This window comes from Mirounga leonina, unplaced genomic scaffold (assembly GCF_011800145.1).
Source record: "Mirounga leonina isolate KUSES-001 unplaced genomic scaffold, KU_Mleo_1.0 Mir_53, whole genome shotgun sequence".
Lineage (NCBI taxonomy): Eukaryota > Metazoa > Chordata > Mammalia > Carnivora > Phocidae > Mirounga > Mirounga leonina.
This window is the reverse complement of record NW_023270807.1, coordinates 14,045,674-14,066,151: the sequence shown is the minus strand read 5'-3', so window position 1 is coordinate 14,066,151 and position 20,478 is coordinate 14,045,674. Positions and strand designations below refer to the sequence as shown.

Sequence of the window (20,478 nt, the reverse complement as noted above, 5' to 3'; positions counted from 1 at the left end):
TCATATGACCCAGCAATTCTACTCGTAGGTACACAATCAAGAAAAATGAAAACAAATGTCCACACAAAATCTGTACACAAATGTTCATAGCAGCATTACTCATAATAGCCAAAAAGTAGAAACAACCCAAATGTTCATCAGCTGATGCTGATGATAAATAAATGTGGCATAGCCATATAGTGTGATAATATTTGGCCATAAAAAGGAATGAAGTACTGATACATACTACAATATGAATGAACCTTGAAAACGTTATGTTAAGTGAAAGAAGCCAGTTGCAAAAGACTACTTATCGTATGATTTCATTTACATGAAATAGACAAATCTGTAGAGACAGAAAGTGAATTAATAGTTGCCTAGGACTGGGGGCTTAGGGGATGGAGATGGGGAATGAGGAGTGACTACTAATGGGTATGGGGTTTGTTTTGGGGTGATGAAACTTCTAAAATTGATTGTGGTGATGGTTGCTCAACTCTTTAATACACTAAGAAATCATTAAATTGCATACATTAAATGGGTGAATTGTATGTCATGTATCTCAATAAGGTTGTTCAAAACAAAAGGAAGGGATCACCTTCCATTTCTTTTTTTTTTTCTATTTAATTTGCAAACCCCATTAAGATACCATGCAAAGTTATTTCAGCATATGTTTGATCTCCGAACTCATTTTCTATACCCAATAAGATGAATTTGAAGTCAGAAATCTTTAGTAGCTGTACACTGTTTTGCCTGTGTTACATTTAAGGAGCGTGACAAATTATTACTGGTTCCACAGCCATTTCATAAATACCATCCCATTTGGTGGCAGTCAGGAAAACTAATTTATTAAATTTGTCAAAAATATTTCCTAAGTATCTATAATGATCATTGTACAGTGAGAGCTCGGTGCTTAGAAGCCAAGAGACGTCTGATATGGCTTCAGAAGTTGGCAAAATATGTAAATTCATAAGAACAATAGAGGAGCAATAAAAGTATTTATTTAACTATGTGCATTACATGGGAGAAATTCTTGCGAGAATCCCAGGATTTGTGTCATATTTCTTGTCATATAACCCGGCTATAAAGGGGAGAGGTGTTCCTAGACCTGTATCTGATGTTTTGCTTTAGTATTTAATCTCTTGTCTCTTGTAGGAGCAAATACTCTTCCACTTATGGATACTTCTATTCTTCTCCCTGAAGAAAAAAATATCTAAGAGTGAATCCTTCCATTTATTCATGCAAATCCTTTACTGGATTGTTCTCCAGGGAGAAGAGTGACCTCTTTGATTGGAGAAATAGGGAGAATCTGACATCCAATGGCCCCAAGACCAGTAGGAATCTAATCTAAAAAGCAAACTTGTTTCTTTTTTCCCTCCTTCTTCTCTTCTTTCCTTCCCTCCTTCCCTCTTTATTTCCCTACAGTGGCATGCCCTTCCTCCTCTTGAAAGGGATGCATGTCTTCCTGAAGTGACGTTGCTTTTAACTGGAAGGACATCTACATTGTATTGAAAGGTAGAAGCCTCTGGTATCCTCTCATTCAGTTTCACATAAGCAAGCTGATGAATTCATTGCTACTTTCCTCTGGTCTTCCTGTTCCCCCTTTTTAAAATAACCCTTGAGGGCGCCTGGGTGGCTCAGTTGGTTAAGCGACTGCCTTCAGCTCAGGTCATGATCCTGGAGTCCCGGGATCGAGTCCCACATCGGGCTCCGTGCTCGGCGGGGAGTCTGCTTCTCCCTCTGACCCTCCTCCCTCTCATGCTCTCTGTCTCTCATTCTCTCTGTCTTAAATAAATAAATTAAATCTTTAAAAAAAAAATAACCCTTGAAAAGAAATGTGAGTGGTAACATGTGCACATTAAACTGACCCTGAATCTCCAGCACTGCTGTTGAGAAGTTCTTTTACTAATCCCATGCTTCCATTCTTATTCAACGAGGAAAATTCCTTAGACAACAGTATATGTTTTAGCATTTTTGCCTAATTACTGCATAGGGGAAATAATTGAAAAGCACAGGGTCAGGTCAAATTACTGGAATGGCACTCTTTACACAGATATTTAAAAATTAATATTAGCCAAAAAGATTTGGTAAATGACCTAAAATTTTAGATACGGGGTTATGATGGTTTAAAATGCAGTTTAGAAATATAAAATGCTATTTTGGAAGGTGAAATAGTAACAAATAAAAAAGAAAACTGTACCTTTGATATGAGTATTTATGATATGCCTACTCTATAACTAGTACCAGACTATTAAATTAAAGATATATTCTTTCACTGATCATTTCATAGGTAATGTGTGGAAATCAGTCATCTCAATCAATCAACCCTCCTCCTTGCTGGTCTCTGTGCAGTGGAGAATATATACCCAAGGATCTAAATGAAAGTCATATTTTCATCCTTATATGTGGAGGGACAGTTTTTGCCAAAGTTCCTGGTAAAGCTGGAATGGAGACCTTATATGGTACCAGAGGCTAATGTGGGGAGCTCTACCTAACAAATCCTAAATCTAGATTTTCCCTCTCTTGCCTGTAAGGAGAGTTAGGTCTTTAAGGCGTCCCCCTTAAGATTTCTTTAGCAGCCAATTTCATGTAAGACTGTGATTTTCCTCACAAATCCAGTTGCTGTCAGAAGAGAGTATGCTGGAGACCAACAATGAGAGATGGATGACTTGCCTGCCCTTTAGAACAAAAGGGCCAAGGGTGCTTCTGCATGGAATGAGAAAGCTGAGGGTAAGCCCTGACCCTCCTTACTCATCATTAATCTAAGTAGTATAGGATTGAGAAATGGGGTTCAGCTTATTTCTTGTTTTAGAGGAATAGCAGCCAAGCTCCAACCACCAGATCAGCTATTCCCAGTACTTGGAAGAGTGTTTAAAGAGGAAGACAAAGAAATGGAAGTATACTCGGCAGCACTATCCAAATGACAGTAGATGAAAGCCACCTATTCATGGAAACTGAGAAATAGAGAATGAGAAAGCTGAGGGCAAGACCTGACCCTCCCTTACTCACTCATTAATACAAGTAGACTCTCTGGTACTATCCAAATGAGAATGGATGGAAGCCAACTCTTCTTGGAAACATGAGAAGTAAGTATCCCCTCCACAACATACTAGAACACCACAAATCTTGGAAGCTCAGCGGTACCCAGTCACTCCTCAGTTTTATAATAACTATTTACTAAGTGCCAAGCATTGCCTTAGGAAGTGGTTATATAAGAATCAAACCAGGACACACTCACTGCTCTCAAGATCACAGTCTACTCAACACTAGGGTAAGAGGCTAAAGATTTGGATTCTGGTCCTGACCACCAAAAGAACTCTATAAATGCTATATGTCATGGATTCTTCTGAGACTCCATTTCTTAACTATTAAATGAGGGTGGAAAAGTAATATGCATGCCTGCTGAGGGGTGCATGAGATTCATACACAGTGATATTCCTCAGGATCCCCTTTGTGCACATCTGCTCATCAGTGACTCCTTCCTTTGTACCCAGCCTATTTTGTCAATACACATCTGTTTTAGGAAAGGATATGACAAACTCATTCAGTGCAAAGAAAGAAGAACCACTATGTTTACAAGGTGGATCTTCCCAGAAGTATTTCTATTTTCATGGAAGACTAACTCCTCAAGTTAAATACTGAAATAATTTTCACTTGTAGATTTTCATATAGTTTAACTTTCTTCTCCTAGTATAAATCTGAAGTGTCAGGCAACTCCACTGACAAATCAGGCCAGCTGTGTTGCATGGAGAGCCAGTATGGAAATCTATGTCTTTTTTGTTTTTGTTTTGTTTTCACATGTATTAGTTTATTCACAGACTTTGTAAACCTATCCAAGAAGCATTCCTAGGATACGCTGCCTCATAAGACAAAACTAGATCTTACCTTTGAGTGCCTCCATGGTTGGTGAAGACAGGCTTTGTACAATACTGACTTGACCACACTGTCACAAAAATCACCTCTACCATCACCTTACTAGAATGTCATCACCCACTACAGTACAGAAGATAGAATGAGTGTCACAATTAACAACGTGTAAATTCAACCCCTCTGCTGTGTTCCCTAATTATAATTAAGAGATAATCACAGGACTTATCATCTGCCACTCCCTGTAATGCCTCAACCTGCCTTTGAGCTTAGCAAGTTTAGCTACAAAAATTTTAACAACATAAAACTCAAAAAATATTCTTTTAGCACTCACAGCAACCATGACACTGCTAGGTACTGAGGGACAAACAAACAAAAATGAAGACATGCTCATTGATTTCAAGGCACTTTTACTGCTATATAGTACTTCAGATTGAGTCCTAGGCAGATGTCATCAGAGAAACAAAGTAATGAGATGATTGGCCTGGAGAAGACTGAAGGTACCGTGCTATTGTCTTAAATATTTGAAGTATGGGTATGTGGCAGAATAACTGGCACATATTTCTTTTTTGGGGGGGTACAAAATTACTTTATTTGAAGAATGGTACAAATGAAAGAAGTTAAGTAGATGTTTTGCTACAACTTATAGAAAAGGTAAAGGTAACCCCAACATGCATGCACTGCCTTGGTGACCAGGGGAGTCACCCTTGTGGCTATGGGAAGACAGCCTAAGGCTTAGCTCTCACTATCACTGTTTCCCAAGGTGTGCTTGTCACAGAGATATTCTGCCATGCCAGATTCGGGAGCCCCCATCTTGCACAGGTTGGTTACGTGGTCACCCAATTCTTTGATGGCACATATTTCAAAGGATACAATTAGGAGCATATTTTGGAAATTTCAGGATGACTGGTTTCAACTCTAAATATGGAAGAACTTTCCAAATTTCAGAAAGTATCTGGGCAGGTATTCACTTGTTGGGCTTGTAGAAAGAGAACACACATCGGGGGGAAAGCTGAGTGGGCTCTCATGTAGCATATGGTAGGTAAGTCTGTCATTAATATCTACTGATTAGTTGATCATTTTCTTTGAGACGTGTGCTCTTTTATTGAAGATTCCATACCACTGTTAATAGAATCTACCTCTTGAGAAATCTCAGAAGGCATCAAAGAGATAATAAATTTTACAACCCGCTGACATTCTGTCATCAGCTCTTTACTTAATATTTCTGGGCCCTGAATTATTGTCAGTTATTTATAAGTGAAAGTATTCTGGAAACAATAATGTGGATTTGGGTGGGGTTTTTTTATTTTTATAATTGCTAAAATAGCCCTCGAGTTTTCATACATCTCCATGTGCTAAAAACCTTCAGATTGTCTCCCTGAACTTTCTAATGGTCACAGAACCAAAAATCATCCTTCCCTAGAGTCCAGTTGGTTGTTTTATAGTCATAGCAATCTGGGAGGGTTTCATTTGTTTCTTATTGTTTCTTGATGAATCTTTGCCTAATGGAAATGGGCAGGACAAAGTCCATAGGGATTATGATGATGGAAAGGAGTAAGATTTATCACAAGAGGTCAATAAGAGTTTCCTACAATTTTCAATCACTGAAGCTGTATTTAGTGGCCTGGCGTGTTGTCATGATTCATTGTCATTTCTATTTATAACTTCAAGAATGAAACAGAGCCATGTGCTGTAGTATATGAACACATAGCCTAAGCCCCAAAATGAACGTTCACCCATACATGAAAAATGATGGCTAATATTTACCAAGTGTTTAATATGTGCCAAGGACTATGGTAAACATTTTATGTGGGTTATTTAATTTATTATTTTAGCAACACTGCCAGGCAAGTGCTTGCATTCTCTTTTCTGCATGTGAGGAAACCAACATGGAGAGTATCCATGAAGGGATCCACTTAGGGAGTAATACAACTGAAGTTTGAACCTGGGCATGAACACAAGAACCTGTACTCAGGAGCCCCTCTACCAGGCTACAATCCACACCACCCACTGTCCTCTATCCCCTGCCTTTGTGAATTAACACCTTAACAAGAAAACGTTATCATAAAAATCAGAAAAGATATAACTCTTGTTTATAAATGTATGCTATGATGAAGCCGAGCTAAACTGTGGACCACTAAAAGTGGAAAAGGGACTAGCAAATATGGTGAGAAGCAGGCCTTCTCAACTGAAAAGGAAGTCTGTATTCATCAGGGATACTAAAATAACACCAGTCCTGTCTCTTCGAGGACCTTCTGGAAATGGTCTCCTTGCCCTCCGAACTGATGGAACTCAGCCGTCCCAGCATCTCTGCCGTGCTCTCCTGGAGGTGCTTGTGGTTTCCTCTGTGAGTCACAGAAACACACAGTGGCTGGAAAGCTCCCTTTGAGTTTCCCTCCTGCTAAAGGAGAGCAACTCTATTAGCTTATTCTGAATAAGAACACTCACGTAAGGAAGGTCACAATTAGTTGAATCCAGTTAACTAAAACCCTTTATTAATCAGGATTTTTCCACAATTAACTTCTAAGGACCAAAAAAAACGGCAAATTTCAAAATAAGAATCAGAGAAGAAAACTTGTAAACATTTCTCTAGGCCTGGTACACATTCATCCAAACTCCCACACTTCTACAACTATATAATAGTATTCAGTAATAGCTAGCATTTGCGGGAGCACTCACTGTGCGCCAGATATTTGTACTAAGGGATCCATGTGTCTGTTTTTCCTTTAACATGGCAATCCTTTGAAGCAAATACTGTTATTCTCCCTATTTTACAGATTGCCAAATCCAGCCACGGAGTTCATTTGCTCAAGGTCATACACTTAATTGACGGTAGTGAGGAAGTGTAAGCCCACAGAATGCAAAACTTAACCAATATGCCATATCGCCTCCTGATTTTCTGTGCATAATATAACGATGACTCAGAAGAGTATTATTCAATAAATAATAATAGCTCCTTCATTGAGTGCTTCCTGTATGCCAGGCACTGCTGTAGGCACATTGTAACTATTATCTCATTTAATATTCACATTAACCCCTTAAAATAGGTACCATTTTTACCCCCATTTTTTAGGAAAGTGAGGCACATAGAGGTTAAAATAATTCATTTTCTCCACATCACACATCACAGTTATAGAGCCAGAACAAGAACCAAAATGTGTTACTCCAGAGTACATCCTTTTAATTGCTACACTTTTTGCTTTTTCTTCTTCCCTTCTTCCTTTCTTCTTTTCTTCCTTCCGGACAGGACACAGAAGAGGAATATAAGTCTAATGCATTTTAGAAAGATCTCCAATAAAGTTAATCAACCAATAAAAAGGAAGTTCTGGTTGATTAATGTAATGACTATTCAAATGATCTAATTCCTGAGCTTTCTGGTTAATTGAGTTTCCACTGGCTTTAGGCCATTCTGTTCAGAGAGAAATTCCAGCCCACGGGATGTTTTTATTTCATCTTCATTGGTAAAAAGGCAGCAAAACACTCAAGGATGCTCCCAGAAAACTTACCCTCTGAAGCATTATCAAGCATTCATGCTACAACTTTGAAGACTTCTTTTGAACAATATTTATTAGGAAACTAAAACTTAAAAATTTAACTTTGCTAAGTAAGATTACTTCCACTTCAAACGTGTTTCCCAGTGATTGAATCAGACATTTTAAAAGCATTCTCCAGATCTCGGTGTTACAGAAATCTTAATTTATCATTACTTTTACTCTTTATAGGATAAAAGATTCCCAAAGCTTATAATTAATGAACTGCTAAATTCAGGCATATGGACATGATGTAGTTTTCAAGTGCGACAAATGGGAATTATCAAACTTCAGAAGGATGACATTCCACCATATTTTCCTAATGGGAGGCACTTGGGAAATGTCCTTCAAATGAATTAATTCTTCTAATTCTTGTTCTTTAAATGTCTTTACCTCAATAAACACTGTATCTTAATTTTCATTCATTCCTACAAATTTTTGTTATTTATTATTTTCTTCTTTTATATGATCCCTTATTCTAGGTCTTGATTTTTTTAAGCATAAGCTCGTGCGTAATTTATAAACTGCAAATCCACTTCTCGCATCAATTTTAAGATTTTCAGCCTGATCACCCATTCTTCCATTAATTGCTCTTTTTTGCTTCAAAAAATGACTTCGTTCCACATGGCTCCTCCTCACTTTCCCTATGTTAATATCTATGTTATCTTCCTCTCAGAATATCTTCCCACTTCTCATATGGCCAACTGGCACCTGTTCTTTTTTTCCACTGATAAAGCAATCAAGATATTTCTTCCACCTGGAGGCCATCCCTTTGTTTGGAAATGCAAGTCTGCGGGGCTTAAGTCTGACTCAGTGCTCCCGCTCTAAGTCCTATAACAACAAAAGTTTTAATTTCTTTTGTTTTCCAAAAATACTTATTTATAATAAAATGCCACTGCCCTCCAGCCAAAGACCACCAGGAATACTACTATAGTTGAACAAATTTGGGTTAATTGACTCATTACATTGAGGAAGAACACACACCATTGGGGACCATGGAGCAATACAGGACTAAGGTATTAGAATGGACTTATATGATTTTTGCAAGTGTTAGGTGGTTTGGAAGAGGGTTCAAAGCAGCATGGCTGGTTACTGTCAAGAAGAGAGGATAATTCAATGATCAGTTATCTTAATAATTTTTATACCTAGAAAGCCAGAGCACCAGACTTAAGACCAGGAGATCAAGACTAAACTGTGATTGGTAAAAGAAATGGCAATCACTCCTACCGTTCTTGATATCAGAGAATGTTTGGTTCATTTTATGTTTTGTTGTGTTTCACTTATATTCAGTCATAATTATGGAATGGTCTTCTTTTGTCTCAATACATCCCGGTCACAGACTGGTCTTCCATGATGTAGTTCTGCCAGGCTGTCTGGGGTCAACAGGATAGCACTAAGCCCAGCTGTGGGTGCCAGACCAGCTCCTGGCAATACCCGAGGCCAACTTGACAGCACCCAACTGTCAGGGCTGCTTTTCTAAAAACAATGTTTATTCATTTCAGAGAACCTGAAAGACATGAAAAGCATTGACAAAAAAACAAATAGCTTGCTCATAGTATTTTTTTCCCCTGAATGGGAATACCAGAGAAAGGGAGAGGACAGGAAAGCAGGCCACCATATGTGTGCTGGCCCTGCAGGGATGTTTCATCTTTTGGCAGCACTGAGGCTCCGCAGCAAGGAAATCTAAAAAGAGAGCACCGGGGATCCCCCTTAAAAGTCAACTCAGCTGTGGCGGTAAAGATAGCGGTAAACAAGCTGCATTTAGAAGGTGGCATTCCAAGTCAAATGATTTGGAATGTTCTGGATGCAAACATCCTGCAGTTGCCCAGCACTGAATTTTTCCATTCAATATAGCACCTACTGTGTGCCAAACACATATGTTAACTTATCTAAAACTCATGACAATCCTATAAGGTAGGCCCCATTGTTATCTCATTGCAGATGAGGAAACTGAAACGTGGAATGTTTAAAAAAAATAATCTTCTCAAGGTCACAGAGCTAGGAAGAAAGAAACCTGGGATTTAAACTCAAGCAATCTGGGGGCGCCTGGGTGGCTCAGTTGGTTAAACATCTGACTCTTGATTTTGGCTCAGGTCATGATCTCAGGGTCCTGGATTTGAGCCCCATGTCAGGCTCTGTGCTTAGCCGTTCAGTGGAGAGTCTGCTTCGGGATTCTCTCTGTCCTTCTGCCCCTCCACCCGCTCCCCCGCACTCACTCTCACTCTCTCTTTCTCAAATAAATATATAAATCTTTAAGAAATAAACAAATAAACTCAAGCAATCTGGCTCTGGGGATGTGCTACTAACCACAATATCAAATCATGTTACTTATCTAGTTTTGCCCACTTTGAGTATTAAAGCCTTAGCGGCAATAGTCACCAGGTTTTAGAACATACATGTGTATATGAGGAAACACACATACATACTAGATTTTTTAATTTAACTTCACGCAGAACTACAGAATAAATTAGCAAAAATGATGGAATACAACTCTGGAGTGAAGCTATCTGCCATTTTCTATACATTAAGATATGTATAAAATACACATCACTGAAAACCATACGATGAGAATCTGATACTAAATTCCATTTTTTTCTTCTTAGGGACTTAATGAAATCCTCTAACCTCCTGCTAAGTGCTGAGAGATGAGTGTCTGTGCAGATTCATTCTGAATTCCTCTTTTCATTGCAATATGCCGCCTCTTTACCCTGCGGTTGAGCCTCCTTCATTCTGTACTGGGATGGGAAAGTTTCAAGAGAAGTCCCTTCCTGCTTAAGGGTGATATGAAGCTAGACCCTCCCGTCATTGCACAATACCATCACAGTTTCAGGTAAAACCATCCAATATGCCTCTGGCAACAGTGGCTTAGAAATTCCTGTTGAATAACTACCTACCCTATGTCTTTGAGGCTCTATAGGTATCAAAAGGCCAAAGCCTTGGCCATTTTTATGAATAGAGCTTGATAACCACCTATTTATTCTAGATGAGAGTTGATTAAAAGTAGTTAGTCTACAAATACACACTGATCACCACCTCTAGGTGAGACACCATGGGGATGGGTATTAAAGAGGGCATGTTCTGCATGGAGCACTGGGTGTTATCCACAAACAATGAATCATGGAACACTACATCAAAAACTAATGATATAATGTATGGTGACTAACATAACAATAAAAAATTAAAAAAAAAATCTATCTCTTGGGTAGAAGGGGTACCCTGTAGATTTACCTCTATCCTGCCAAATAACAATTTAGAACAAGCTTTTTAATTTCATATTCCATTCCTCACAGACATTTATAATGCTGAACCAGCCAAATTAATTAATTATATGCTAATTTTACAATTGAACATCACTGATATCTATCACCAGCTCTGCCATAGAATCACTGGGTAACACTCAGGAAATGCCCTTCTCAGTAAAATGAGGAAAATTCTATGTCACAGACTCTTAATGCTAAATATGGAGCTGTTAGTAATAATCATTGCAAGAACAACTAAAAATACCTTTAAGACTAGACACAGATCACAACCAATTCAATTCCACAAACATTTATTGAGCACCAATAAGTGTCAAATAATTGAAATACAAAAATGGAAATGACAGTGCCTACCCTAGACAGTGAGGACCTTACAGACTTACATAAAAAACATCACACCAATGGATAATTTTAGGTAGTAGTAAGCGCTACCATATGTGTTGGAACATAGAGAGGCTTCTAAGCAGCTGAGTTAGGGATGAAGAGGGCAAGCAGAAGGTATTAGAGATGAGATCATCTTTGAGTGGCATCTTTAAAATAGAAGCAGGAACAGCCAACTAAACAGAAGGAACAATGGATAAGGATCCCGTATAATGCTGAACAAGTGAACGGTAACTCAAAATGTTGATTCAATATCCAGATTTTGTTGGTGGTGGTGGTGGTGGTGGTAGCTGCTTTACTGGTTCAGTTGACTGAATTTTATTTTTTTATTCGTTCTTCATTCATTTGGTTGATATGCGTAAGTCACATAGCCTAAGAGCCCAGTAGAAAATCAAAATACTCTTCCACCTGAGCTCAAGGGTGATTTCCACAAACACAATTAATGAAAGCATAGCTAACCAAAGCGGAAATAAATGCTCAGAGAAAGTAAAAGGATTTCTCCAGAGCAGGTCGTAAGAAGGAATATTATTTTTACCTTTATTTCTTATGTCACTGAAACAGGAGATGTCAAGCTTTCATGATCTGCTGAAATCTTGACATATTCAAGTATAAATGGAGGTTCACTAGTACATCTTCTCAAGGCAAATGAAGAGAATTCTAATTCAGCTAATTAGAAAGAATTAGAAGCCCACAGATAGTGTTTATTAGAGCAATATATCAAGAGAAGCCCAGTAGGGAGTACTAATTGAATCAGTAACAATTAGGTCTGATTTGATTTAATCCTTGTTAAACGTTTTTTGTTTTTGGGTTTTTTTTTTGAATTCTGGTTTGGGAGAGATTGGGTTTTGGATTAAAATGGCAACTGTAAAATTTATATTCCATTCACAGATGAACAACATCGCTTTGAAGGAAGTCACTCTAGGCCTAACCATGTCACCAGAATTTTCCTACAGCACTGTAGGTGCAATCACAGTGTGAAGTTCACACTGGAATACGGGACTTTAGAGAAATGTTAAGTGTGGGAAGGAATCTGTTCTCAGAGATCTATCTTACTTTAGAAGTCCTCTTTAGTTGTAAAGTGATTGCTTCAGAATCAAATGGAATTATAACCAGTTCTGAATATTATTCATCTCATTTAGGACAGAAATCAGTTTTGTTTGATAACAAAAATACATGCTTTTAAATTTTAACCATTTAAGATTTTCCCACTGGTTGACCTGCAATGCCATGACCAAAAGAAGAATCCATATAATCTTCATTTTTTCCATATTTATCCACTGTAAATAACAGCACTTGTTAAATTATTGTTAAATGGAATATATTAGCCAGATGTCACGTAAGTTTTGCTTGTTATTGAACAGTGCTTCCATTTGCTTTCATTTGGAAAAAGGTCTCCCAACATCCCTGAAGACTTTTAGAATATTCAGTACACACACATACCCACACAAATCTTTTAATTTTGATTCCTTCCCCACATTGAATTTTTCTCCCAGTTCCAACTCTGTCCAAAGCATTTTTACTCCTAAGAGTTCCCTTTCTATTCCTTTGTGAAACTTCGAGAAAGATTAGTTATCCAATAATGTCCCAGTTGAGCCATTTATTATGGCATTCTAATATAGTTTGCAAATATATATTAATATAATGGAAGGAAATCATGATCAAAGTTTGGCAGTCATCTTCTGGAATATTAAATGCATATTTCCAACAATGGCCTAACCTGCTACACCAAACAAGCTAATCTCTGCTCAGAGAAAAAAACATCAATTATAAATATGAAAGCCACAACTATCTCCTCTTAATTTACAGATAAATTTATGCCTTAATTCATGTTATTCCATCAGTCTAGACTGCATCATCCCCTGCCTATAGGAAACTTGTAGCACTTTCCTTGATCCCTCAGAAAGAACTAAGTGTCTTTTCACAGCCTGTACCATTCATCTCTACTTAGAAAGGATGCAATTATTCTTTATATGTCAGTTAACTGCTGACATATATGTGTCTCACCAGTCAGCAATTTGAACAGAGTTGTTCATAAAACAAACTGAGGCCTTAGGTAAGGATTAAGGATTTTGGTAGAAATGGGACAGAAGCAAAGAACTGAACTCTCCCAAAGGACCAAGGAGAGAATATAATGGAATCAGTTCAGGTCATTGTTCAGTGGGGCAAGTCACACTCATACGTGTTCTATAATCATCCTCTAAGATGGTGGGTCACTTCCTTTTGGGTGAATACCAATGTCTTGATTTCAGGTGTCTTGTCTGAATTGGAATAGGACCCTCAGTAATAGTGAAAAAGAGTGCATATACCCTTCTAAAAAGGTATGGTAGAGAGGGCTTTTTTCAAGTGAGCAGATATTAAAAACATGGTATCAGCCTCAGAATGGAAACCAAAGTAAAAAGCAAGAAACCTAGAGAGAAAATACTGCAGAGGTTAGAAAGCAGGTTCTCTGTGGTTGATGAGAGCCAACTGACCAGCAGCAAGAGAAATCCCAAATTCTAATATCTCCTTACAGGAGCTCTGTTTCATGAAATAATTAAGTAGTTACCAATCTGGATGGATGGATGGATGGATGATTGGATGGATGGGTGGATGGATGGATGGATGGATAAGTTTAATACATACATACAAAACTGAAAGAAATACACAAAATTGTTAACAGCAATTATCTGTGTTGTAGGACTATGAAATAATTTTTCACCATTATTTTTTCCATCTTTCCAAAATTTTTGATGGAAATATGTCCTGTTTTTATAGCCAGAAAAAGGTGATTCAAATATGTGTGTATGTGTGCACATGCATGCTATCTTTTTTTCTTTTGACTACACCAGTAATTCTCAATTGGGGGCAATTTATCCCACAGTCAGCATTTGGCAATGTCTGGAGACATACATATTTGGTAGTCACAACTGTGGAGCATGCTACTGGCATTCAGTTAGTAGAAGACAGGAACACTTGTGAACACCCTATGGGACTGCTTCTAAAATTCGTATGTATTAGAAGCTATAATCTCTGTCTCAGAATTACCCAAGTAAAAATGGCCTTCTGGTCTGACCGATATTGGAAAATATTGTGTTTCTTGTTTACCTTTATGTTTTTTATGTTGACTAGTATGGGTCCTTGTGTGTAACAAATCAAAATACATATTTGTGTTGAATTGAATTAAAAGTGTATAACTTCTGGAGATATAAAAATGCATAATAAATTTTAGAAAAAGTAATTAAAAGATACATTTTTCAACCCATCTAGAATCAAGAATTGATTGAATTCAATTAGAGATTAGTGGGCATCTTCTGGGCATCTAGCACTTTGCCAGATGTTCTGCAGAGTATAAGAGTAACATAAAATGTATTCCCTGACCTTGAAGAATTTGCAATCTAACCAAAGAAATAGAACATATCCTAAGAAAACCATTTTGTTCCAGAGCAAAAGAACACATGGTTGTGTGCCAAAATGAGTAACTAATTAGTGCAGTAAGACCTTAGGAACAGAAAAAAAAATCAATATGTCTGGAATTGTCAGAGATGGCTTCCCGGCCAATTAGAGAATTGAGCTGATGCTTAACACCCGGATGGACAGAATTTCCATGTGACCAGCAATGAGAAGAAGGTATTGTAAGGCAGAGAAAATAGCGTGAATAAAACTAAGAAGATAACACTGATCATGGGCAGGTTCATGGGGAGAGGAAAGACCACCGTCGATGCAGCAGGTAATAGATCTGAACTGCTAGGAATTAGCTAGATTATGGTGAGAATCAAATGAGTGAGTATCTGTAGGAATGGACTGTAAAATATCTAAACCTATGAATGGGATAAAATATGCCCTCTCCAAAGTTTGGAAATTATGTGTTCAGTCTTCATCACACTTAGAGTGGTTATTTAACCTCATACAGTTTAGCATCAACTTCCCACACAGACCTTTGTACTATATAAAGCAACAATCTGGCCTACATAGTGTACCTACTATTCCATAAAAGTGACCATTAGCAAAGGAAAGCCAAATTTAGCTGCAGCCCCACGTAGCCTTTTCCCTCCTTATGACTGCAAAGACAGCAAGAGTCCTCATTTCAGAAGAGAAGTGCTCTAATTAAAGAATTATTTTAATTACTTGAGCTAATATCCTAATATGTTTTTGTCAAGGGAATGAAAGAACAAGTATTCTGTTTGGTCAAGGAGTCTTGCAGAAGATAAAAATGAAGAATTAATGTTAAGAATCATTAGACTCAAAAAAATAATCATTAGACTTAATACACATATATGTTGAGCTAGTAATTAAATGCAAGAAGTAATAGATCATTGCCTCCAAAACACACACACACACACACAAAAAAAAAAAAACTTACCTTATACTTAAATGCAATTTGCCTAACCTTTTCTACTTGCTAGGATAAACATCTTTTCTGACTGGGGACTCAGAAGAGAGAACTTTGGAGACTCAATAGGCTTTATATTTAGGATAAGAAGAACTCCAATACAGTAACAATTAATAATTAATAAAAATTCCCATGATAGGTGAACCCATGTATCTTTGAAGTCAAATATTAGCATTATATATATTTAAACTTCATAAAAAAAGGTTTCAGTAATGTTAACTCACCTACAAAACTTTGTTGGTTAGGAATAGGTTCAGCTGCATGTAATAACCTTACTTACAGTGGCTTAGACAAATGGAGATTTGGCTCTCTTTAAAGAGACTTAGAGAGGATGATAGACCGTGGCTCTTATCGGTGGCTCCATGATGCCATTTAGGGCAAAGTTCCTTCTGGTTTTCAAATAAGCATCCTTAGGTGACTATCAGTTACATTACCCAGAAATATGTCACATGAGTCACCTCTAGTTGAAAGGTAGGCTGAGAAATAGTTTTTAATTGTGCCCATTGCAGTCCCAAATAAAAGTAACAAAGAAGGGGGAAAATTATGTAGGTCAATTAGCAACCCTATCAACATCACAAAATCAGTGATTATAATAAGACCCCAGCCATTATAATATGTTTGTTAAAGCATTACTGAATGAATTGCTCCAATATCTAGGTGCCACACGAAGTCCATTTTCCAAGTTTTCTTGAACTAGGTCATTTTGTGCCTTTAAGCTACATTTTTTTCTAATGGGTTTCTTGGAGAAGAGCCCAAACAGCTTGTATCCATTCATAGAAAAGGTTTGTGTGTAGTATTGCTTTGCCTACAAGGGCAAGAGTGATCTATGAAGATTTTCACTCAGAAAGTTACCAATTGATACATTGTGGATGGTAATTGACAGAGCTAATTCAGGGAAGTGAAAAGAGGGAAATTGAAGATAATGGAATAATACCTTTGCTTTCCCAGCTGCTTTCTGCTTTTGCTGATAAGGAAGCAAGTGGTAGTATCTTAAAAGCTGTTAAATTCCTGGGGCAGGGGGAAAAGCTCAGTATCTAACTGTATCTGGTACATAGGAGGTGCTCAAGTAATATTTGTTGAATGAAGCTTTTGCTTATTTACCCTTATTAAAGAGTGCACAGAAGCTGATTAAAAAGAACCATTCCCCATCCACTTTTATGAAGCAAATGTCAGTCAGCATCCATACTGTGTGAATAAAAGCTCTGTGAGGAGCCCAAAGAAAATGCTTGCTGTGATCTCTCACCCTGAAGGTTTTGCCCGGTCTTTTATGTGACCTGGCGGATTTTTTTCAACTCACATCCAATGTTAATTAATCATATCTATAGGAATTGGTTTCTAAGCCACTTGGCTACCAAGTGGATTATTAACCTTCTAAAATCAATGTAAAGTGATTTTTAAGTGTTTAAAATCATCTTATGATTTTCTAAATCAGCATGTAAGTCAGCTTAAAATGGAGGTTCGGGACTATCAGTCAATGCCTCAGTTGATCAAGCGCTCAACTGGTGTTGAGGGGCATTTGAAAATGCATGAATAGGGGCGCCTAGGTGGCTCAGTTGGTTAAGCGACTGCCTTCGGCTCAGGTCATGATCCTGGAGTCCCGGGATCGAGTCCCACATCGGGCTCCCTGCTCAGCGGGGAATCTGCTTCCCCCTCTGCCCTCTTCCCTCTCGTGCTCTCTGTCTCTCATTCTCTCTCTCTCTCAAATAAATAAATAAAATCTTAAAAAAAAAAAAAAAGAAAATGCATGAATAACAGCCCCTACCATTCACAACTTATGACCCGCTTAGGGAGACAACGTGTGCAGGGGGAGAAAAAAAATCACACCATGTCAATTTTATTTACGACTTGTCGAATTAATAAGACAGACAACACAGATTTCGTTTTACCCAGAAGACCAATTAATTTGGACTTTGCTAAAGTGGACACACGGACTAAATATATCCCCTTGTGTAACTCAAATTTTGAGACCCTGATAGGAGGATCATAGCATTTTGCAGATTGGAGTCTAAAGCACTGCTTAGCATAGATAACGGATAATAAAACGATTATTCTCTTTCTTTTTTTAAAAAACTAGGTCATGGAACTAAAGGAGTGTTTGAGCTTCTGTCTGGATGGCGGAGAACGAGAGAGAATTTGCCCTTCAAAGACAGGGTAGCAGATGCCTATTCTGATGTGATGGTCACCTATACCATGACCAGCTCCTTGTACTTCATTACGTTTGGCATGGGTGCCAGCCCATTCACAAACATAGAGGCTGTGAAGGTCTTCTGTCAGAACATGTGTGTCTCCATTCTGTTGAACTACTTCTACGTTTTCTCCTTCTTTGGCTCCTGTCTGGTCTTCGCGGGCCAACTGGAGCAAAACCGCTACCACAGCATCTTCTGCTGTAAGATCCCCTCTGCGGAATACCTGGACCGCAAACCTGTGTGGTTCCAGACCGTGATGAGTGATGGGCATCAACAGACATCCCACCACGAGACGAACCCCTACCAGCACCATTTTATTCAGCATTTCCTCCGGGAACATTACAATGAATGGATTACCAATATCTACGTGAAGCCATTTGTTGTCATCCTCTATCTCATCTACGCCTCCTTCTCCTTCATGGGGTGCTTGCAGATCAGTGACAGAGCCAACATCATCAATCTACTAGCCAGTGACTCCCCAAGCATTTCCTATGCCATGGTTCAGCAGAAATATTTCAGCAACTACAGCCCAGTGATAGGATTCTACATCTACGAGCCCCTGGAGTACTGGAACAGCAGCGTCCAGGAGGATCTACGGAGACTCTGCAGTGGGTTCACTGCAGTGTCCTGGGTGGAGCAGTATTACCAGTTCCTGAAAGTTAGCAACATCAGTGCCAATAACAAGAGTGACTTTATCAGTGTCCTACAAAGTTCATTTTTAAAAAAGCCAGAATTCCAGCATTTTCGAAATGATATCATCTTCTCCAAGGCAGGGGATGAAAACAACATTATTGCTTCTCGCTTGTATCTGGTGGCCAGGACTAGCAGAGACAAGCAGAAGGAAGTCATAGAAGTGTTGGAAAAATTGAGGCCCCTGTCCCTATCAAAGAGCATCCGATTTATTGTGTTCAACCCCTCCTTTGTGTTCATGGATCATTATGGCTTGTCTGTCACGGTGCCTGTTCTGATTGCAGGCTTTGGTGTTCTCCTGGTGTTAATCCTGACTTTTTTCCTAGTGATCCACCCTCTGGGAAACTTCTGGCTAATTCTTAGTGTCACCTCAATTGAGCTGGGCGTTCTGGGCTTAATGACATTATGGAACGTCGACATGGATTGCATTTCTATCTTGTGCCTTATCTACACTTTAAACTTTGCCATTGACCACTGTGCACCACTGCTTTACACATTTGTATTAGCAACTGAGCACACCCGAACACAATGTATAAAAAGCTCCCTACAAGAGCATGGGACAGCCATTTTGCAAAATGTTACTTCTTTTCTTATTGGGTTGGTCCCCCTCCTATTTGTGCCTTCGAACCTGACCTTCACACTGTTCAAATGCTTGCTGCTCACTGGGGGTTGCACACTTCTGCACTGTTTTGTTATCTTACCTGTGTTCCTAACCTTCTTCCCCCCTTCCAAAAAGCACCACAAGAAAAAGAAACGCGCCAAACGAAAGGAGAGAGAGGAAATTGAATGCATAGAAATCCAAGAGAACCCTGATCATGTCACCACAGTCTGAAGGGTGTAGACAAATGGATTATTTTTCTTTTCCAGTATTGCACAACGATGCAGGGAGAGTAAAGCTCAGACCTCAGCTGCTTGGGCTGGCCAGGGGTAACAAGGAAAGTCAGATCAAGAGTGAATTGTTCATGACACATCAAGGTGTCTGCTTCTTGGTGGGGGGAAGAGAGAATCAAAGAAGAGGGAAATGTTATTTGCAACCTTGTTCTCCACTAAAGATAAGTTTGTCGATGTGATTTTAGAGCTCTTCCAAGGAATGGACGAATCAATGGAGTGTTGAAAGCCAAAAGATCTAACCACTTTCAAAAATAAAATGCTTAAGAAAGAGGGAGAGGAGAGGAAAGGGGGCCTCTACATAGGGAAAGTGAGAGGAAATGTCAAAATTGCCATGACACTTTTCTTATCTGTGTTTTGAAAAGGTTGGTCAAAGGAAACCTATGCACTTGGGAAGTACATATTTAATCCCGTCTAAACCAAAGGACTTCCCAATCCATTTTATGTGTACATATATATGTATATATGCCATATATACATATACTTAGATTTGTCCTTAGTGTACACTGATGTTTGTGTGGAAGACAGTGTCCATTTGCAGAAGGGCTGACCTTTCTCTAGAAAGCCAAATCAGCCTTACCTAAATATAGATGCATTAATGGCAATTCAAAATCAACTCATGTTTCAGCATCAAGAGATGTGTGAGAAGCAAAATAAACAGAGATGTGAGTCCATTAGACTCTACATATAATGTCAGTCTTTGAGATTCTTGCTTTAGATGACCTAGCAAAAAACACAAAATGCATTTAAACCAATTATCACATGGACAAGGGTTAAAATTTCATGTTGGAGCTTAACAGTTGATAAGGCTTTTCATTGGCATTGAATGGTTCTCTATATTTGGGAAGGCTGATTTGGCTACTTTCAGAGAGCTTACCGACTGCAAATGAGCATTTATACATATTGTCCAATACATGTGTGTATAAGGGTACACGTGTGTGTGTGTGCATGTGTGTGTGTGAGAGAGAGAGAGTTGGGGTATACCATAGTTATAGTGCTCTCATTTTAGATGATGAAAATATACTGCCATGGAATATAATTAACACAGGAGAAAGGAGATCTAACTAGGAAGCGTTTGTAGAATGAAACAATAAATGGATCATCACCACTCATCACGCGCCATCAACTGGTTCTTAGTGTAAGGAAAATATTCTAATTCTATAAAGTCTAGTGTGCTCCTTGCGTTAATATTTGGCACATTGACCCAGGCCATGATCACTATAGTAGTGGTCACTCTAACTACTGCAATATTGTTTTGTAGCTTCTTGCAATATCATCATTCTTGTTACCTGGAAAGTGCTCCTCAGTTGGCCCACCGCCTAGGGTGTCTGTAG

At 38.5% G+C, this 20,478-nt stretch overlaps 1 protein-coding gene across 2 annotated transcripts in view; it reads left to right on the top strand.

The window, feature by feature from the left end:
- PTCHD4 (patched domain containing 4) overlaps positions 1-19,509 on the top strand; it is a 180,557-nt gene extending 161,048 nt beyond the window's left edge. For both annotated transcript variants that reach the window (XM_034990951.1, XM_034990950.1), the window contains exon 3: positions 17,455-19,509. In XM_034990951.1, coding sequence (XP_034846842.1) covers positions 17,455-19,088 — 1,634 coding nt within the window. In that variant the 3' untranslated portion in view covers positions 19,089-19,509. The remainder of the gene's footprint in view (positions 1-17,454) is intronic.
- Positions 19,510-20,478: the final 969 nt, after the last annotated feature.